The sequence below is a fragment of the Pongo pygmaeus genome, chromosome 15, assembly GCF_028885625.2.
Source record: "Pongo pygmaeus isolate AG05252 chromosome 15, NHGRI_mPonPyg2-v2.0_pri, whole genome shotgun sequence".
NCBI classification, from domain to species: domain Eukaryota; kingdom Metazoa; phylum Chordata; class Mammalia; order Primates; family Hominidae; genus Pongo; species Pongo pygmaeus.
Window position 1 is genome coordinate 62,796,058 of NC_072388.2, and position 18,449 is coordinate 62,814,506.

Below are 18,449 nucleotides of genomic sequence, written 5' to 3' on the forward strand. Positions count from 1 at the left end.
TTTCTGCACCATGTGTCTAGAAAGAGGAATGCTTTATTTTCTCCTCTTCTTCCTCTCTGACTACTTATGCCCTCAGACATACCCCATAGTGATACTTTATTATTAGAAAACGGAGACTGTGCACATACTAGTGCCAGGATTTAACCCAGATCTCTCTGAGTATAGATCTAAACTCTTAGCCACTGCACAGTCTTGCAGCAAGGCTGAGTAAACAGAGATTGGATGGCTGGGTGACTGCTTTGGTGCATTTCCAGAGCCTGTGAACCAAATGGCAGAGGCTATGGCGTAGCCCATTCTTGAGTATTCATTATAGCAAATGTGTAACAGCTAATTGATAGTGTGGCATATCTTGCAGATGTGGATGTTGTTGATCCTGATGAAAAGTCCATCATGACCTATGTGGCACAGTTTCTGCAGTATTCCAAAGACGCCCCTGGGACTGGAGAGGAGGCTCGGGTATGTTTTCATATGCATAAATCAACCTCATTTTAGTTGTATCCTGCTAATGGTTTAGTTTTTAAAATCAAGATATAATTTGCATACAGAACTTAAATGTACAGTTTAATGAGCATACACCCCTGTAAATCATACTTCAGTCATGATGTAAAACATTTCTAGTACCCAGAATATTCCACTGGGCACCTTTTCCATCTCTGCTCCCCACCCCAGGCAACCAGCATTCTAATTTCTTTTACTGTAGATTAGTGTTGAATGTTCTTTTTTTTTTTTTTTAGGTTCAAAGGGATAATTTATTAAACTTTACTGAATTATCTGAAACAACTTTTAGATGGGCACTATATAAGACAAATGAAGTTAAGCTTTTAAAAATCTAAAGATAATCAAATTTTTATTATAATATTCTATTTTTATTTTTATTTTTATTTTTTATTTTTTATTTTTGAGACGGAGTCTTGCTCTGTCGCCCAGGCTGGAGTGCATGGCGCCATCTTGGCTTACAGCAACCTCTGTCTCCCCATTCAAGTGATTCTCGTGCCTCAGCCTCCCAAGTAGCTGGAATTACAGGCACGTGCCACCATACCCAGCTGATTTTTGTATATTTGGTAGAGACCGGGTTTCACCATGTTGGCCAGGCTGGTCTCGAACTCCTGACTTCAAGTAATCCACCCACTTCGGCCTCCCAAAGTGCTGGGATTACAGGAGTGAGCCACTGTGGCCGGCCTATCAAGTTTTTGTGTATTATAATATTTATTTCCTTTATTGAGATATAATTTATATACCATAAAATTCATTTATTTAATATGTTCAATGGTTGTTAGTGTATTTACGTGATCGGGCAACCCTCACCATCATTTGAGCACATTTCCAGTTTGCCTATTCTTTAGCTTCATATAAATGAAATTGTGTGATTCATATAAATGAAAGTGTTGTGTTCTATTGTTAATCCCTATTTGTTGATATACTCTTGAATTACTATTTTCTCTGCCTCCCAGGCTTGAATGGTTCTCGTGCCTCAGCCTTCCGATAGCTGGGATTACAGGCATGGACCATCCTGCCTGGCTAATTTTTTGTATTTTTAGTAGAGGCAGGGTTTCACCATGTTGGCCAGGCTGGTCTCGAACTCCTGGCCTCAAGTGATCTGCCTGCCTTGGCCTCCCAAAGTGCTGGATTATAGGCGTGAGCCACTGTGCCCAGCCTTGAATTACTATTAGATTGTCATTTGATTATTCAGTTTTTCTCCTTTCCTTTCAGTGAGTTACACAAAATATTGTGGGTAGAAACTTCATAAAAATTGCTGAGCTGAAAAGAAACTCTTATTCTGCTTCTAAGATGATAAATGAGTGCTGTGAATTTAGTAAAATGTTCGATATTACTTAAAAATGTATTTTAAACCACATGTTTGCATGCATTTTCAGACATGTTTACATGCATTTTATTTGACAAATTGGGCCTGTGTTTTTCCAGCTGTTAAGTTTGAGGCAATAAGCCAGATTGTTGCTGACTCTGGAAGAGAGTCTCAAGCTGAGATGCAGGCTTATAATTCAGTTCACTTATTTCTGGCCTGCTGAGGAGCTATTCTTTTCTAATTAATTTTCATATTAAAAAAATGAAATGAAAGATTCAACTGTCCATGAAATTGAGTGCAAAAATATTAGAAAACTTTTACTTAATAGGAAAAAACAAAGTAAATGAAGGTTAAGGAAGAGTGGAAATAAGATATAACTTCTTTGTCCTATAGTAGTAAAATTGGCTTCCAAATGTAAGCAAGTTTACCACCTAAGCAAGAATCTACGGAAAAAGTAATTGTTGTTCACATCTTAATGATAGCATAGCTAAAACCTTTGGTAGTGTTATTTTTAGGCTCTCGAAAGTGTTTGAGTTATTTTTGATGTCAGTGTTTTTGCAGGGTGTGAACATCTCTTGAATTACCCCATATTTCGATTTATTGGAAGGCAGTCTTCTGAAATGCCTGCTATAAAGAAGTGATTTAGAATAATGTTCTCCAAGCCAAAATGGGGGCGGGGGTGGGTTGCTTGCCCATTTCTTTAGCACATTGTCATGTTCAGATGCTAGTTTCAATCTGGTTTAAAATTTAAGGTGTTATATGAACAAGTGAAATTACTCTTTGGCATAATGAATCATTGGTGTGTAACGATGGCATTATTTCACTGATGTTTCAAGTTGTTAATTTTTTTGTTAAAAAAACCAAGTATGTTTAAAATATAGTTCAATTTTGTGTGTGCAAAATACAGGGAAAGGTGAAAGATGCTATGGTCTGGTTAACTCTGCAAAAGGAAAGACTACAGAAGTTGCTAAAGGATTCAGAGAATGATACCTACTTTAAAAAGTATAATGTAAGTATGATTTTTAAACAGCTGTTTGTAATTTACTTTTTAAGCGATAAGCAGTAAGTATGTTTTTAGAAAACTGTTTCAGGATTAAGTATTTTAAATATTAAATTCACTGAAAGTTTTAAGGCTGAATTCTAGGACTCTACTTCTGAAACTTTAAGGTGCGTGTGATTCACTGGGTAGTCTTGTTAAAATGCACATTCTGGTTCAGTAGTTCTGGGGCAGGGCCCGAGTTTTTGTGTTTCTAACAAGGTCTCAGGTGATGTTGATTCTGCTGGTTTTTGGAGTACTTTGAGCAGCATGGTTCTAGAGCAGGGATTGGCCCATTTTGTAAATAAAATGTTGTTGGAACAGAGCCACACCCATTTAAGTATTGCCAGTCACTACTTTCACACTATAACCCGAGTTGAGTAGTCGTGATAGAGACCATATGGCTCTGTAAAGCCTGAAATATTTACTGTCTTGCCCCTTACAGTAAAAGTTTTCCAATCCCTGGTTTAAAGCAGAACATGCTTTTTATTTTATTTTTATTTTTATTTTTATTTTTATTTTTATTTTTTGAGACAGAGTTTCGCTCTTGTTGCCTAGGCTGGAGTGTAATGGCACGATCTCGGCTCACCACAATCGCCGCCTGCCAGGTTCAAGCAATTCTCCTGCCTCAGCTTTCCGAGTAGGTGAGATTACAGGCATGTACCACCATGCCCAGCTAATTTTGTATTTTTAGTAGAGACGGGGTTTCTCCATGTTGGTCAGGCTGGTCTCAAACTCCTGACCTCAGGTGATCCACCTGCCTCGGCCTCCCAAAGTACTGGGATTACAGGCGTGAGCCACAGCGCCCGGCCCCAGAACATGCTTTTTAGAATGAATATTGAATGAAAGAAAAATCAGGAATAGGGATCCCAGAATTACAATACAGGGCTCAACCGAGAGTCCTTTGGGAAATAATGACAACTGTGATTATTACCACATATTGAATATTTCTTTTTTTTTTTTTTTTTTTGAGGCGGAATCTTGCTCTGTGGCCCAGGCTAGAGTACGGTGGTATGACCTTGGCTCACTACAACCTCTGCCTCCTGGGTTCAAGCAATTCTCATGCCTCTGTCTCCTGAGTAGCTGGGATTACAGGCATCCGCGACCAGGCCCGGCTAATTTTTGTATTTTTAGTAGAGATGGGTTTTCACCATGTTGGCCAGGCTGGTCTTGAACTCTTGACTTCAAGTGATCCGCCCACCTCAGCCTCCTAAAGTGCTGGGATTTCAGGTGTGAGCCACCACACCTGACCATGTTGAACATTTTCTATGTAGCAGTTAACTTGCTGATTTGCATTTCACATGTTAAAATATCTTGCTGAGCTTGGTATTATCCCAGTTTTACAGATGAAGATAATAAGTGGCTTATTTAAGGTTACATGGCTACTGAAAGGGTAGAGATGGGATTTGAATGAAAGTGTAGCTTTAAAGCCCTAGCTGTTTTTACATTGTGATGCTTCTCTGGGGTAAGTAGTTATTCCCTGTACAGTCTTGAAAGAGACTTAATAGGAAACAAAGCAAAGGTTCCTCAGTCCCGTTTCTTAGAGCCCATTGTCTATGCAGCACTGTGCTTCTCCCCAGTGCTTTGTCCTGAACAAGCTGCAGATACTGTCAGGTACCTACACAGCACTTAGCCCCTCTAGGCCTCCATCTCCCTGTCTGTTAAGTCAAAGAGTTGGATAAGTCCAGCCTTTTCAACTGTAACATTCAGTGGGTTGTGTAACTTGCTGGCCATACTTTGCTTTTTTGCTTTGGAAGCATCAGGGAAGGAAGGGATCAAAAATCTTTTTCTTCCTTTGGTCTGAACTGCATAGGCTTCTTGACCTTCTTCCCTTAACTCTGGTGTAAGATTTTTTTCTTGACAAAGTGCTCATCATTTACTGAAAGTGCATTGTTCTCACATATGTCTTTGATTTAATAATGTATCACAGATTCGGGTTTCCTAAATAGAAAGAAGACTTTATGAAGTCATTAATTATCAGAATTAGAGTAAATTAATTATCCTCTGACTTTCTCATAACATTTCATTTAAAATGCTGTCAATAATTCTGGATAATGTTGTAAGTGACATTTAAAACATTAATGCTGATCCTTGGAGTACTTTGAGCAGCATGATTCTAAAGCAGAGGTTGGCCCATTTTGTGAATAAAACGTTATTGGAACAGAGCCACACCTGTCAGTAGCTACTTTCACACTACAACCCAGAGCTGAGTAGTTATCTATGGCCAGTTGTGGTGGCTCATGTCTGTAATCTCAGCACTTTGGGAGGTGAGGCACGTGGATCATTTGAGCCCAGGAGTTCAAAACCAGCCTGGACAACATGGTGAAACCTTGTATCTACAAAAAATACAACAACAACAAAAAAAAGTAGCCGGATGTGGTGGTGCACTCCTGTAGTGCCAGCTGCTTGGGAGACTGAGGTGGGAGGTTCACTTGAGCCCAGGAGGCAGAGGTTGTAGTGAGCCAAGATTATGCCACTGAACTTCAGCCTGGGCAATAGAGCCAGATCCTGTCTCCAAAAAAAAAAAAAAAAAATCTGTGTAATCAGTAACTCTTTTTTTTTTTTTTCCCTGAGACAGGATCTCTCTCTGTCTCCCAGGCTGTAGTGCAATGGCCTGATCACAGTTCACTGCAACCTCTGCCTCCTGGGCTCAAGCCATTCTCCCACTTCAGCCTCTTGAGTAGCTGGGACTATAGGTGTGTGTCACCATGCCTAGCTAATTTTTTAATTTTTGGTCGATAGGGGGTTTTGCCGTAGTGCTCAGGCTAGTTTTGAACTCCTGGGCTCAAGTGATGCACCTGCCTCAGCCTCCCAAATTGCTAGGATTACAGTCATGAGCTGCAGTGCCTGGCCAATTGATAACTTTTTTTTTTTTTTTTTTTTTTGAGACAGAATCTCTGTCACCAGGCTGGAGTGCAGTGGCACGATCTCGGCTCACTGCAATCTCCGCCTCCCTGGTTCAAGTGATTCTCCTGCCTCAGCCTCCCGAGTAGCTGGGACCACAGGCGGGCGCCATCACGCCCAGCTAATTTTTGTATTTTTAGTAGAGATGGGGTTTCATCATGTTGGCCAGGATGGTCTCAATCTCTTGACCTCATGGTCTACCCACCTGGGCTTCCCAAAGTGCTGGGATTACAGGAATGAGCCACTGCGCCTGGCCTGATAACTCTTAAACACCCATATTTCACACAAATGTGAACCAAGAAAAAGCTTTACTTATTAAATATTTGAAGGCAAAGTGTTTCTCAAAGTTTATATAAAATGAATTGGGAAGAATAAGCTGAAGCTCAGTTATTCATGAACACTTTGAAAATCGCTTATATATGACTACTGCTGACATATAATTTTCACATTCATGCATTCTTATTTTGTTGTGAGTGCATACTTGCGGAGAACAAACAAACTCATATTTTCCATGTGGCATCATGATCTGTCCTGTAGCCCAGTGACCTTGCTGCTCCATTCCAGTATAAATCCAACAATACACAAAGCACAGAGTGAGACCTATGACATTATGCTGGTGCCCAGTTATCACAGTGCACTGAAGAAGGAAACCAGAGCAGAGAGAGGATACTGGATTCAGGGGATTTTACCTTTTAAGTAAAAACTTAATTATATCCTATACCTATAGACCTCAAAATAACAGATTAGATGATATAAATGGAATTAAACATTTTCAATCTTTAAAATACTCTTCTAATTGTAGAGCCTGCTGTCCTTCATGGAGTCATTCAATGAAGAAAAAAAGTCCTTTTTGGATGTCCTGTCAATAAAACAGGATCCGGATGAGCTGGACAAGGATCATTTACAGTTGAGAGAAGCCTGGGATGGCCTCGATCACCAGGTGACTGTTTGTGTTGATTAGAAGAATTAGAAGAATATTTTCAGGCCAAAAGCAGTGGCTCGCACCTGTAATCCCAGCACTTTGGGAGACCAAGGCGGGTGGATCACTTGAGGTCAGGAGTTTGATAGCAGCCTGGCCAACATGGTGAAACCCTGTCTCTACTAAAAATACAGAAATTAGCAGGGTGTGTTGGTGAGCACCTGTAATCCCAGCTACTCGAGAGGCTGAGGCAGGAGAATCACTTGAACCTGGGAGGCAGAGGTTGCAGTGAGCCGGGATCGCACCACTGCACTCCAGCCTGGGCGACAGAATGAGACTCCGTCTCAAATAAAAAAGAACATTTTCAAAGGGCAGCTCTGTTTTTTTGGATGAGGGCTTTATTTTAAACTTCCATGAGAAATTCTGTAAAAGACAGCATAGATGCTTCATCAGAAAATGGGATTGTGTTTTTATATTTTCTCCATGGCATCATTTGGGTAGTGGTCATCTTTTAAGTAGGGATTTTTTGCATTCTGCTTAGAGAAAACGCAAGCTTATCCAAGCTTGATATATTTGCTATCAATTCTTGGTTTGCCACAGTAGATTATCTATATTTTGGTTGACCTGTGGCTTCTTCTCTACTATCATGTATCAATATCAGTAGATGCTTGAAAGAAGTAGGAACAAACCCACAGAGAGTAAGGATGAATTTGTGCATGTGTGTCTGAATATATCTGTATAATTTCAGTCCTTTTCAATTCATTGAGACATGGTTTATGGCCCAGCATATGGTACATAACTTTGTGCACTTGAAAAGAACACATATTCTGCAGTCATTGGGTATAATATTCTATAAATGTTAACTTTTTAAAAAATTCAATTTAATTTTTAATTTTTATGGGTACATAGTGGGTGTATATATTTATGGGGTACCTGAGATATTTTGGTACAGGCATGCAATGTGAAATAAGCACATCTTGGAGAATGGGATATCCATTCCCTCAAGCATTTATCCTTTGAGGTACAAACAATCCAGTTACACTCTTCAAGTTATTTTAAAATGTACAATTAAGTTATTATTGACCGTGGTCACCATGTTGTGCTATCAAATAGTAGGTCTTATTTGTTCTTTCTATTTTTTTAGTACCCATTAACCATCTCCATTTCCCCTTTACTGCCCTTCCCAGCCTCTGGTAATCATCCTTCTACTCTCTGTCTCCATGAGTTAAACTGTTTTGATTTTTAGATTCCACAAATAAGGAAGAACATGTGATATTTGTCTTTCTGTGCCTAGCTTATTTCACTTGACATAGTGACTTCCACTTCCATCCACGTTGTTGCAAATGACAGAATCGCATTCTTTTTTTTTTTTTTTTTGAGATGGAGTCTTGCTCCGTTGCCCAGGCTAGAGTGCAATGGTGTGATCTCAGCTCATTGCAAACTCTGACTCCTGAGTTCAAGAGATTCTTCTGCCTCAGCCCCTGAGTAGCTGGGATTACAGGTGCATGCTGCCATGCCTGGCTAATTTTTTTTTTTTTTTTGAGATGGGATCTTCCTCTGTCGCCATGCTGGAGTGCAGGGGCGCGATGTCGGCTCACTGCAACCCTTCCACCTCCTGGATTCAAGTGACTCTCTGCCTCAGCCTCCTGAGTAGCTGGGACTACAGGTGCATCCCACCACGCCCAGCTAATTTTTTGTATTTTTAGTAGAGATGGGGTTTCACTGTTTTAGCCATGATGATCTCAATCTCCTGACCTCGTGATCCACCAGCCTCAGCCTCCCAAAGTGCTAGGATTACAGGCGTGAGCCACTGTGCCCAGCCCTTATTTTTTTTTTTTTTATGGCTGAATAGTACTCCATTGTGTATATGTACCATGTTTTCTTTATCCATTCATCTGTTGATGGGCACTTATGTTGCTTCCAAATTACAAATATTAATTAATATAAGGTGGTTGATAATTTTGTTCGCATTATCTGCGTCTTGACTGATGTTTTGTCCAATTCTAGTATATGTTGCTGAGAGAGGAGTATTAAAATCTGTGAGAATCTGTCTTCAATGCTGTCAAATTTTGCTTCGTGTATTTTAAAACATTGTCATTGTGTATACATGCTTATGATTACTTTGTCTTCCTGAGGACTTATACCATTATGAAATATTCCTGCTTATCTTTAATAATACTGTTTTTCTTGACATCTAGTAATATTATACTTAATCTTATACCAGTATAGTCATTCCAGTCTTCTATGCTGACTGTATAGTACATCTTTTTCATTCATGTACTTTTCGTCTATTTGGAGTCTTTATATTCAAAGTGTATCTCTATAAATGACATATAGTTGTATCTTGCTTTCTTACCTACTCTGCCAATCCCTGTCTTTTTTTTTGAGATCGAATCTCACTCTGTTGTCCAGGCTAGAGTGCACCAGCACAATCATGGCTTACTGCAGCCTCAGCCTCCTAGGCTCAAGCCATCCGCCTGTCTCAGCCTCCCAAGTAGCTGGGACGACTGGTGTGTGCCATCACGCCTGGCAAAGTTTTAAATTTTTTGTAGAGATGGAGTTTTCCCATGTTGCCCATACTGGTCATGAACTCCTGGCCTCAAGCAATGCTCCTGAATTAGAATTTTCAGCCTCCCAAAGTGTTGGGATTACAGGCATGAACCACTGTGCCTAGCCTATCCCCTCTCTTTTAATTGTAGTGCTTAGTCCACTTAGTATACTTGTTGAAATAGTTCAATTTAGGTATATCATTTAACTCTTTGTTTTGTTTATTCTCTCTGCTTTTTCTATCTGTTTCTTCCTTTCTTTTTTCTTTCTTTTTTTTTTTTTTTTGAGATATAGTCTCTCTCTGTCTCCCGGGCTGGAGTGCAATGGTATGATTGTGGCTCATTGCAACCTCTTCCTCCAGGTTCAAGCGATTCTCCTGCCTCAGCCTACCGAGTAGCTGGGATTATAGGCACCTGCCACCATGCCTGGCTAATTTTTGTATTTTTATTAGAGACAGAGTTTCATCATGTTGGCCAGGCTGGTCTCGGACTCCTGACCTCAAGTGATCTGCCTGCCTTGACCTCCCAAAGTGCTGGTATTACAGACGTGAGCCACTGTGCCTGGCCCCCATTTCTTCCTTTTTTGCCTGGTTTTGGATCATGCGTTTTTTAAGAATTCCATTTTGATTTGTTTATTGACTTGGCTCTACTTCTTCCTATCATGTTTTTAGTGGTTGCTCTAGGGATTATAATATACATTATAAAATTTTTACAGTCTACTTAGAGGTTTTTTTTTTTTTTTTTTTTGAGACAGGGTCTTTCTTTGTCGTCCAGGCTGGAGTGCAGTGGCTTGATCACGGCTAACTGTAACCTCTGCTTCCCGGGCTCAGTCAATCCTCCCACCTCAGCTTTCTGAGTAGCTGGGACTACAGGCATGCATCACCATGCGCACTTAATTTCTTTTGTATTTTTTTTGCAGAGAAGGGGTTTCACTATGTTGCCCAGGCTGGTCTTGAACTCCTGGGCTCAGTGCTGGGATTACAGGTGTGAGCCACCACACCCACCCTTAGAGTTGTACAATATCTAAGTTATTGTACAACTTTTTGTAACATGTAGAAATCCTGCAATCAAATTGATTCATCTCCCATTATTTATGCTATAGTTGTTTTATATATAAATATACATGACACATGTAGTGTATGTCTTAAAATCCTCAGGGCCATGTTATAATTTTTTTTTTGCTCTCAACAACCATATATTTTAAGGAAATTAAATGAAAAAATTAATCTTTTATATTTATCTAGGTATTTCCCATGTTCTTATCTAGAGATTTGAGTTTCTGTTGAGTTCAGTTCCCTTCAGCCTGGAAACTTCCTTTCACTTACTTTACAATACAGGGCTGCGAGTGACAAATTCACCTAGTTTTCTTTGATCTCTAAATATGTCTTTATTTTGCCTTCATTAAAAAAAATGACTTTATTGAGGTATAATTTATGTAACATCTCATTTTTAAATGGATAATGAAATGATTTTTAATACATTTATAGAGTTATGACAGGAACTGTGTGGCCCACAAGTCAAAGATACTTACTCTGGCTCTTCACAGGAAAAGTTTGCTGACCCTTTGCTTGGCTGTCAGGAGTGGCAGCCTGTTTTCAGAATACATTTTCCACACCATTTACTAAGTGTATTAAATAGCAGTCCAGTGGCTTAAAAGAGCCACTCTTTTAGACAACCTAATTTTGAAGAACTTGGAGCTCCTAGAATCTTCCCATCAGTGTGGTGCTTATTGCATTGTCAGTTTCTATTCTGATCACCGCTTTGAAACGGACTCTTGTGAAGGATAAGACCTGTGTGTGACAGGTCCTCAACAAAGTGGAAGGCAATGAAGAAGATATTGTCTATATAGCTCAGGCTGTTCCAGGCCACAGAGACCTGGCCTGATTTTGTTAAATAAGGAAAAATTGCCCAAATAATGAGAAAAACCATAAAAAGAACTATTTTGCAAGATTAAGTGCTGTAAATTGGTAATAGCTTGAAAATCCATTCCTCAGTCAGGTAAACTGCAGCTCAGTTTCTTGGTGTGGCAAAATGAGATATTGCTAATTTTAAAGTCATTGAGGACATAAAAGTTGAAACCATGTATGCAGTTTCTGGTTCAATAGTTTGAGAACAGAGATTTCTCAGAGTATCATAGTAAATGGTTTCATACTGAGCCTACTGTAGAAAATAGCAACATTATATTATTTTGACCTGTTAAGATCTTACATAAATTTTCAGCCAAATTGAAAAGTAATTACTGCAGAAGGGAAGTGTTAAGTGAGAAAGGAGAGGAATGAAAGGTAAACATTGCCTGCTGTTCTTCCTCTTCTGCCTGCTGTATAAATATTGAGTGTACCCCTCAGTCGGAAAAAACAGGTTTGGTTTAATTCAAAATATATGCAGCTGTCTTCTGGTTGTGCAAAGAATAATAGTTGAACTAGAGGTATTGCTCTTAGCCTCTCTTTAACTCAATTATTTATCAAATTTCTGTTTTATCTTTTGGCAAATGTACAAGTAATTAGACACACTAAAAGTACATGCTAACTTGTTTATTTGAAAATTCACAAAAATGGCTGGGTGCGGTGGCTCATGACTGTAATCCCAGCACTTTGGGAGGCTGAGGCAGGCAGATCACTTGACGTCAGGAGTTCAAGACTAGCCCTGGCCAACATGGCAAATCCCTGTCTCTACTAAAAATACAAAAATTAGCCAAGCATGGTGGCACACACCTGTAATCCCAGCTACTCAGGAGGCTGAGGCAGGAGAATCGCTTGCACCTGGGAGGCGGAGGTTTCAGTGAGCCGAGATGTGTATCTAGCCTGGCAGACAGAGTGAGACTCCGTCTCAAAACAAAAAGAAAAAAAAATTACAGTAATGAAATAACTTTTTTTCATTTTGCTTTCATCTGGAGACATAATGGCAAATAGTTAATGATTTAAGATTGTAGAATTGGCCAGGTGCAGTGGCTCACACCTGTAATCCCAGCACTTTGGGAGGCTGAGGCGGGCGGATCACCTGAGGTCAGGAGTTCGAGACCAGCCTGGTCAACATGGTGAAACCTCGTCTCTACTAAAAACACAAAAATTAGCCAGGTGTGGTGGTGTGTGCCTGTAATCCCAGCTACTCGAGAGGCTGAGGCAGGAGAATTGCTTGAACCTGGGAGGTAGAGGTTGCAGTGAGCCAAGATTGCACCACTACACTCCAGCCTGGGTAACAGACCACGACTCCATCTCAAAAAAAAAAAAAAAAGGTTGTAGAATTATCTTTGCCATATGCCTTTTGAGAAAATTAAACTTGCAAGACAAAAAAAAGCAAAACAAAATGGAAAAACTGTAATATCTAATGCTTTCATTTTATGCACAGTTCCATTTGACTGCCTTAAAGGAAGCTAGCTTTGTCCTCATTTTGTATACCTGGGTACATGGTTAAATATCTTTTAGATATTTGCTTTTGCATATGATGGGTACCCCATAAATGTTTTTGAATGAATTAATGTTGAAGTGATCTCTCTAATATACAAATTTTTGCCTGTTTAAAAAACAGTAGAACTCAACTGGGCTTATGCCTGCAATCCCAGCAGTTTGGGAGGCCAAGGCAGGAGGATTGCTTGAGGCCAGGAGTTCAAGACCAGCCTGGGCAACATAATGAGACCTTGTCTCTACAATAAAGTAATAATTAAAAAAACCTCAAACAATAAAAACAGTGCATTTAGTAGAATTAGACTGGGTAACAGAAAGATAAAATACAGACTTAAGACCAGTACTTTTCATTAGAGAAAGTTGAGTGAAACAAATTTTAATTTGTGATTGATCTTCACAGCAGTATCAAATAAATGAAAAGAGGCTTATTTGGCTCACGTTTCTGCTTCTGTACAGGAAGCGTGGCACCAGCATCTGCTTCTGGTGAGGGCCTTAGGCTACTTCCATTCATAGTGGAAGGCAAAGGGGAGCTTTTGTATAGAAATCATATGGCAAGAGATAAAGCGAGAGCGAGAGAGACAGAGAGAGAATGGAGGTGCCAGACTCTCTTCAGCAACCAGCACTCGTGGGAACTCAGCTCCTGTTAGGCCCAGCCCCAATATTGGTTATCAAACTTAAACATGAGATTCAGAAGAGATAAACATTCAAACTGTATAGCAGTAAGTTTGTGTAAAAAGTCACATTCTTTTTTTTGAGACAGAGTCTCGCTCTGTTGCCCAGGCTGGAGTGCACTGGTGTGATCTCAGCTCACTGCAGCCTCCACCTACTGGGTTCAAGTGATTCTCCTATTTCAGCCTCCCAGGTAGCTGGGACTACAGACGTGATCCACCGTACCAGCATATATATATATCTTGAGACAGGGTCTCACTCTGTCGCCCAGGCTAGAGTGCAGTGGTGTGATCTTGGCTCACTGCAACCTCTGCCTGCCTGGCTCTGTGACATCACTTAACACACTTTCCTATAACCATGTTCTTGGCTGCTTCTCTGGATAGGTGGTTCAGGCAAGAGCTGTGGCTTTTATTTATCTGGTTTACACTCTGACATAGGGGATTGTATTAAATTGCTCTTCCATTCATACATGACGCGTGGAGCTGGGCAGGGCCTTGCTGTTGTTTTTATTCATTTGCTTAATTGTGTGTTGATTTCTTTTTATACTCATACCTTCTTTCCATTCTCCTTTCTCCTTGAGCCACAATTTTGATATCTTTAATGTGTTTCTTTTCGTTTTATGTTTTTGCATAATATAGATTGAATTTATGTGTATTGTTTTCTTTTGTTTTGTTTTTGAGACAGGGTCTTACTCTGTCATCCAGGCTAGAGTGCAGTGGCATGATCATGGCTCACTGTAGCCTTGACCTCCTGGGCTCAAGTGATCCTCCCACCTCAGTCTCTTGAAGTAGCTGAGACTCTAGGTGTGCACCACCACTCCCGGCTAATTTTTGTATTTTTAGTAGAGATGGGGTTTTTTCCTTGTTGCCCAAGCTGGTCTTGAACTCCTGTGCTCAACTGATCTGCCTGCCTTGGCCTCTTAAGGTGCTGGGTTTATAGGTGTGAGCTACTGCACCCGACCTGTGCATGTATTTTTAAGTTGTGTACCCTTGAGGTTATATGTTGTTTCTTTTTATTTTTGAACACAGTGTATTTTAAGGTGCTTCCATGTTGGCATTTGAGCATCTAATTTTCGCCTAACTGCTGCATAGCATTAAATGATGGGTAACCATCACATGGTCCTTCTCCACGCCAGAAGCTTTCTGTATCTTTATCTCCAGCTGTTAGCACAATAGGTTGTTCATAAATGTTTGGCCGATGAGTAAATGAATGAACGTGTGAGTGAGTTTTGACATCGCTTGCCGGGGGGGACATTCAGGTAGCAGGGGCAGCGAGAATGAAGACACAAGAGTACAGCGAGTATTTGGAGAAGCAAGCAGTCAGAGTGTGTGTTTCTCACATGCTTGTGCATGCAGGGAGTGGTGGCAGGCTGAGGAAGGAGGAGATGTACTTGGATTTGGGGATGGGTGGTGCTTCCGTGAAGGACAGATATTCGGGAGATATGGTAGAGATATGTCATGGGGATATACAGTTAGGGCTAGAGAGGGAAGAAGTTATAAATCTGTATGGAAGATGTAGTTGTAGTATCAGAGCACACAAGGACATACGGCATTTCAAATGATGGTCATTCAGTAGGATAGTCTATCCTTGCTTAGAGGTGTGCTTTTAATCTTTTGAATTTCCCCCATATCTTGTTGTGGATTTATCAAAACATTTGTTTTTTCTTATGTCTTCTTTTCCTACAGCTTTTGAACAAATTATATTCCTGGTGAGCAAGTAGCCAAGTGATATTTAAAACTAAGAAATTTACCCATTGATGAAGATTTCCTGATAATTGATCACATTTATCAGACTTGGCTTCCAGAGAAACTTCAAAGAATCAAACATACTGTATGTGAAGAAATAAACTAGAAAAGTTCTACTGAAGAATATCTTCTTTTTTTTCAGATTAATGCATGGAAAATAAAGCTGAATTATGCCTTGCCCCCACCCCTCCATCAAACTGAAGCTTGGCTCCAGGAGGTAGAAGAGCTTATGGATGAAGATTTGTCAGCCTCCCAGGATCACTCTCAAGCCGTGACTCTGATACAAGAGAAAATGACTTTATTCAAGGTTGGAAAAGAAAAAAAAAGAGATGTAGAAAAATACATATTTTGTTAGGGATTGTTCTTGAGGAAGACTGTGTCCTAAAAAGAAGAGAAGGATAATAGTGGATATTTGAGGATGGTTTAGAATGATTCCTCTGGGAATTTTTGGGACCTAGAACGTAACTTTACATTCATGACCATTGTGCTAGTTTAAGGTTGAAACAATTAGGATAGAATCTAAATAAGGATAGAGTTCTAAAGCAACTATAAATAAAGTCTGACCGAAAAAAAAGGTCAAGGGGTGGGAGGGTGGAGAAGGGGGAGCCTGATTTAAAATTTGAGGGACTGAGTTCTCACTAAAATGGCATGAAAAAAAATTATGTGAGATTTATGGTATTTGAGCCTACAAAGGAATGGAAAATACACCAAATAAATAAAAGATTGTAATAATGGTTTTACTAAAGAAACTACCGTCTGCTTCTCTGTAAAATGTTCAGATTTAAAACATTTATGATGAAAATTTCTTTTTTTGAGACAGAGTCTTGCTCTGTCGCCCAGGCTGGAGTGCAGTGGCACGATCTCGGCTCACTGCAAGCACCGCCTCCCGGGTTCACACCATTCTCCCGCCTCAGCCTCCCGAGTAGCTGGGACTACAGGTGCCCGCCACCACACCCAGCTAATTTTTTGTATTTTTAGTAGAGACGGGGTTTCACTGTGTCAGCCAGGATGGTCTCAAGCTCCTGACCTTGTGATCTGCCCACCTCGGCCTCCCAAAGTGCTGGGATTACAGGCATGAGCCACTGCGCCCTGCCGAAAATATGTATTCACAAAATCTTTAGTTAAAGGGGGTAGTTTCATCCTAGGCAATATAGCAAGACCCCACCTCTACAGAAATTTTTTTAAAAAACAAAATTAGCTGGGTATTGTGCTGTGTGCCTGTAGACCCAGCTACTCAGGAAGCTGAGGTGAGAGGATCCCTTGAATCCAGGAATTCCAGGCTGCAGTGAGCTATGATCGCACCACTGCACTCCAGCCTGGGTGACAGAGCAAGACCCTGTGTCTTAAAACAATAAAAAAAAGTGGGTTGGGGGGAGGGCTTTATGATTTTTTTTTGAAAAAAGATGTAATGCAAGTGAGATTGACAAACCCTTAATTACAGTGTTTGGCAATAAATATCGTTTATGTCATGCTGAATTTCTTTTCAGAGCCTGATGGATAGATTTGAGCATCATTCGAACATTCTCCTTACCTTTGAAAATAAGGATGAAAATCACTTGCCATTGGTACCACCTAACAAATTGGAGGAAATGAAAAGACGGTGTGTAACACTACCATTTTACAGCTGCTGGCACTATTCACGTTTGAGTAACGACTGATACTACAGGGACCACAAAATACAGATTTTTAGATCATTTTTACCAAGTATTCTCCTTTAAATCTTGATAACAGTATCTTCACGTTTTATGTAGTAGTAACATTATAGATATTAGGCCAACATACCTCCTTTTTTATTGAATGGTAGAATATGGTGATGGAAAACATTCAGAAACTGAGCTCTGTATCTTGGTTTTGGGTAAGTTACTCTCTTTCTGAGCATGTTTCCACCTTTGTAAATTTAGGTTAATGATAATTGCCCTGTCCAGGTCTCACCAGGAAACTGGATCAAATGGGAGGAGGGATATGAAAGCACTTTATAAACTGTAAAATACTACGAATATTGAGATTATTTAATTCATTATCTTTTCTTATTACTCAAAAACAACTTATTAGAATAATAAGAGGGTGTTAGCCTTAATAATGAAAACTTTTAATATATAAACTTAGATTATAGTTTCATTAAGTTATGGAAGTTTTCAGATTTAGTAAACTATTTCATAGATCAGCATTTTATTACAGGTTTTGTCAGTCGGAGAATAGTTTATTCAGAAAATGTTCTGTTTTTGATGTTTTTACCTTAGAAATGGTTGTTGTATATCTAGTCACAGTATTTGTTTTACAGTGTTAAAAAAAGAAAAAGACAGTGATACATCTGAGTTCCATGTGCTTAAAAGAAAAAGCTAAAGCCTCAATATTTTTTAAAATGCTGAACAGATTTCTCACATTTGGTCAATAATATTAAGTTAAATTCTAAAACCTGCACTGTTTTCCAGAATCAACAACATTTTGGAGAAAAAAATTATTCTACTTCTAGAATTTCATTACTACAAGTGCTTAGTTCTTGGTTTGGTAGATGAAGTGAAATCAAAATTGGATATTTGGAACATTAAATATGGGAGCAGAGAATCTGTGGAATTATTGCTGGAAGACTGGCATGTAAGCTTTTTAATTTTGTGTCTTAGGCAACTCCTCCATCTCTGGGTGCTGTGTTTGCATTTTTCCTTGGCATGATTTCCCATTAACTCTTCAGGTTTTGAGATGGGTTTTCTTGGTAGATTTCATTAGCTTAAATATTGCATGGAGAAAAGAATTACAGGGAGTCAAACAGGAGCATAGGAAAGAGTAAAAATATAGAAAATATCACTACTTACTGCCCAAGGGGAGATTAAGAGTTAACCAGGTCTATTAATGTAATATAAAAGGTTTCCATGCTTTTTTTCATTAAAAATTCCTCTTTCACTTACTTGAAATGTTTATTTTTGTTTCCTTTTCAGATTCATAGTTTCATGCAGTAATTACATTTTTCTTATAACATTTTGATCTTAGCTTACTAAATTTTACTAGCTAGGATAAACAATACATTTTCTCTTTTGTCTTGAGGCTTTCCTTTTGGGTTTAGCTCTTCTAATTTATAGGAAAAAATGTTTGAAGTGACTTGCATATAAGTGTGTTCAGATCTAAGTTAAAACTACAGCATCACAGAAATGTCAATTCTACATTTAGGCTTTGTCCTTTTTGTTTCCCTCCTTTTAGAGATGAGGTGGGGTGGGGCTGGGCGCAGTGGCACACACCTGTAATCCCAACACATTGGGAGGCCAAGGCAGGTAGATCCCCTGAGGTCAGGAGTTCGAGACATGGCAAAACCCTGTCTCTACTAAAAATACAAAAATTAGCTGGGTGTGGTTGTAGGCACCTGTAATACCAGCTACTTGGAAGGCTGAGGCAGGAGAATCACTTGAACCCTGGGAGGTGGAGGCTGCAGTTAG

The 18,449-nt window shown here is 39.6% G+C and overlaps 1 protein-coding gene across 10 annotated transcripts in view; it reads left to right on the top strand.

Annotated features, from left to right (window-relative positions):
* Positions 1–18,449, top strand: part of SYNE2 (spectrin repeat containing nuclear envelope protein 2) — a 433,601-nt gene that overhangs the window by 174,352 nt on the left and 240,800 nt on the right. For all 10 annotated transcript variants that reach the window (XM_054449822.2, XM_054449816.2, XM_054449824.2 and 7 more), the window contains 6 exons: positions 356–456; positions 2,712–2,813; positions 6,547–6,684; positions 15,167–15,331; positions 16,512–16,624; positions 17,457–17,619. In XM_054449822.2, coding sequence (XP_054305797.1) covers positions 356–456; positions 2,712–2,813; positions 6,547–6,684; positions 15,167–15,331; positions 16,512–16,624; positions 17,457–17,619 — 782 coding nt within the window. The remainder of the gene's footprint in view (positions 1–355; positions 457–2,711; positions 2,814–6,546; positions 6,685–15,166; positions 15,332–16,511; positions 16,625–17,456; positions 17,620–18,449) is intronic.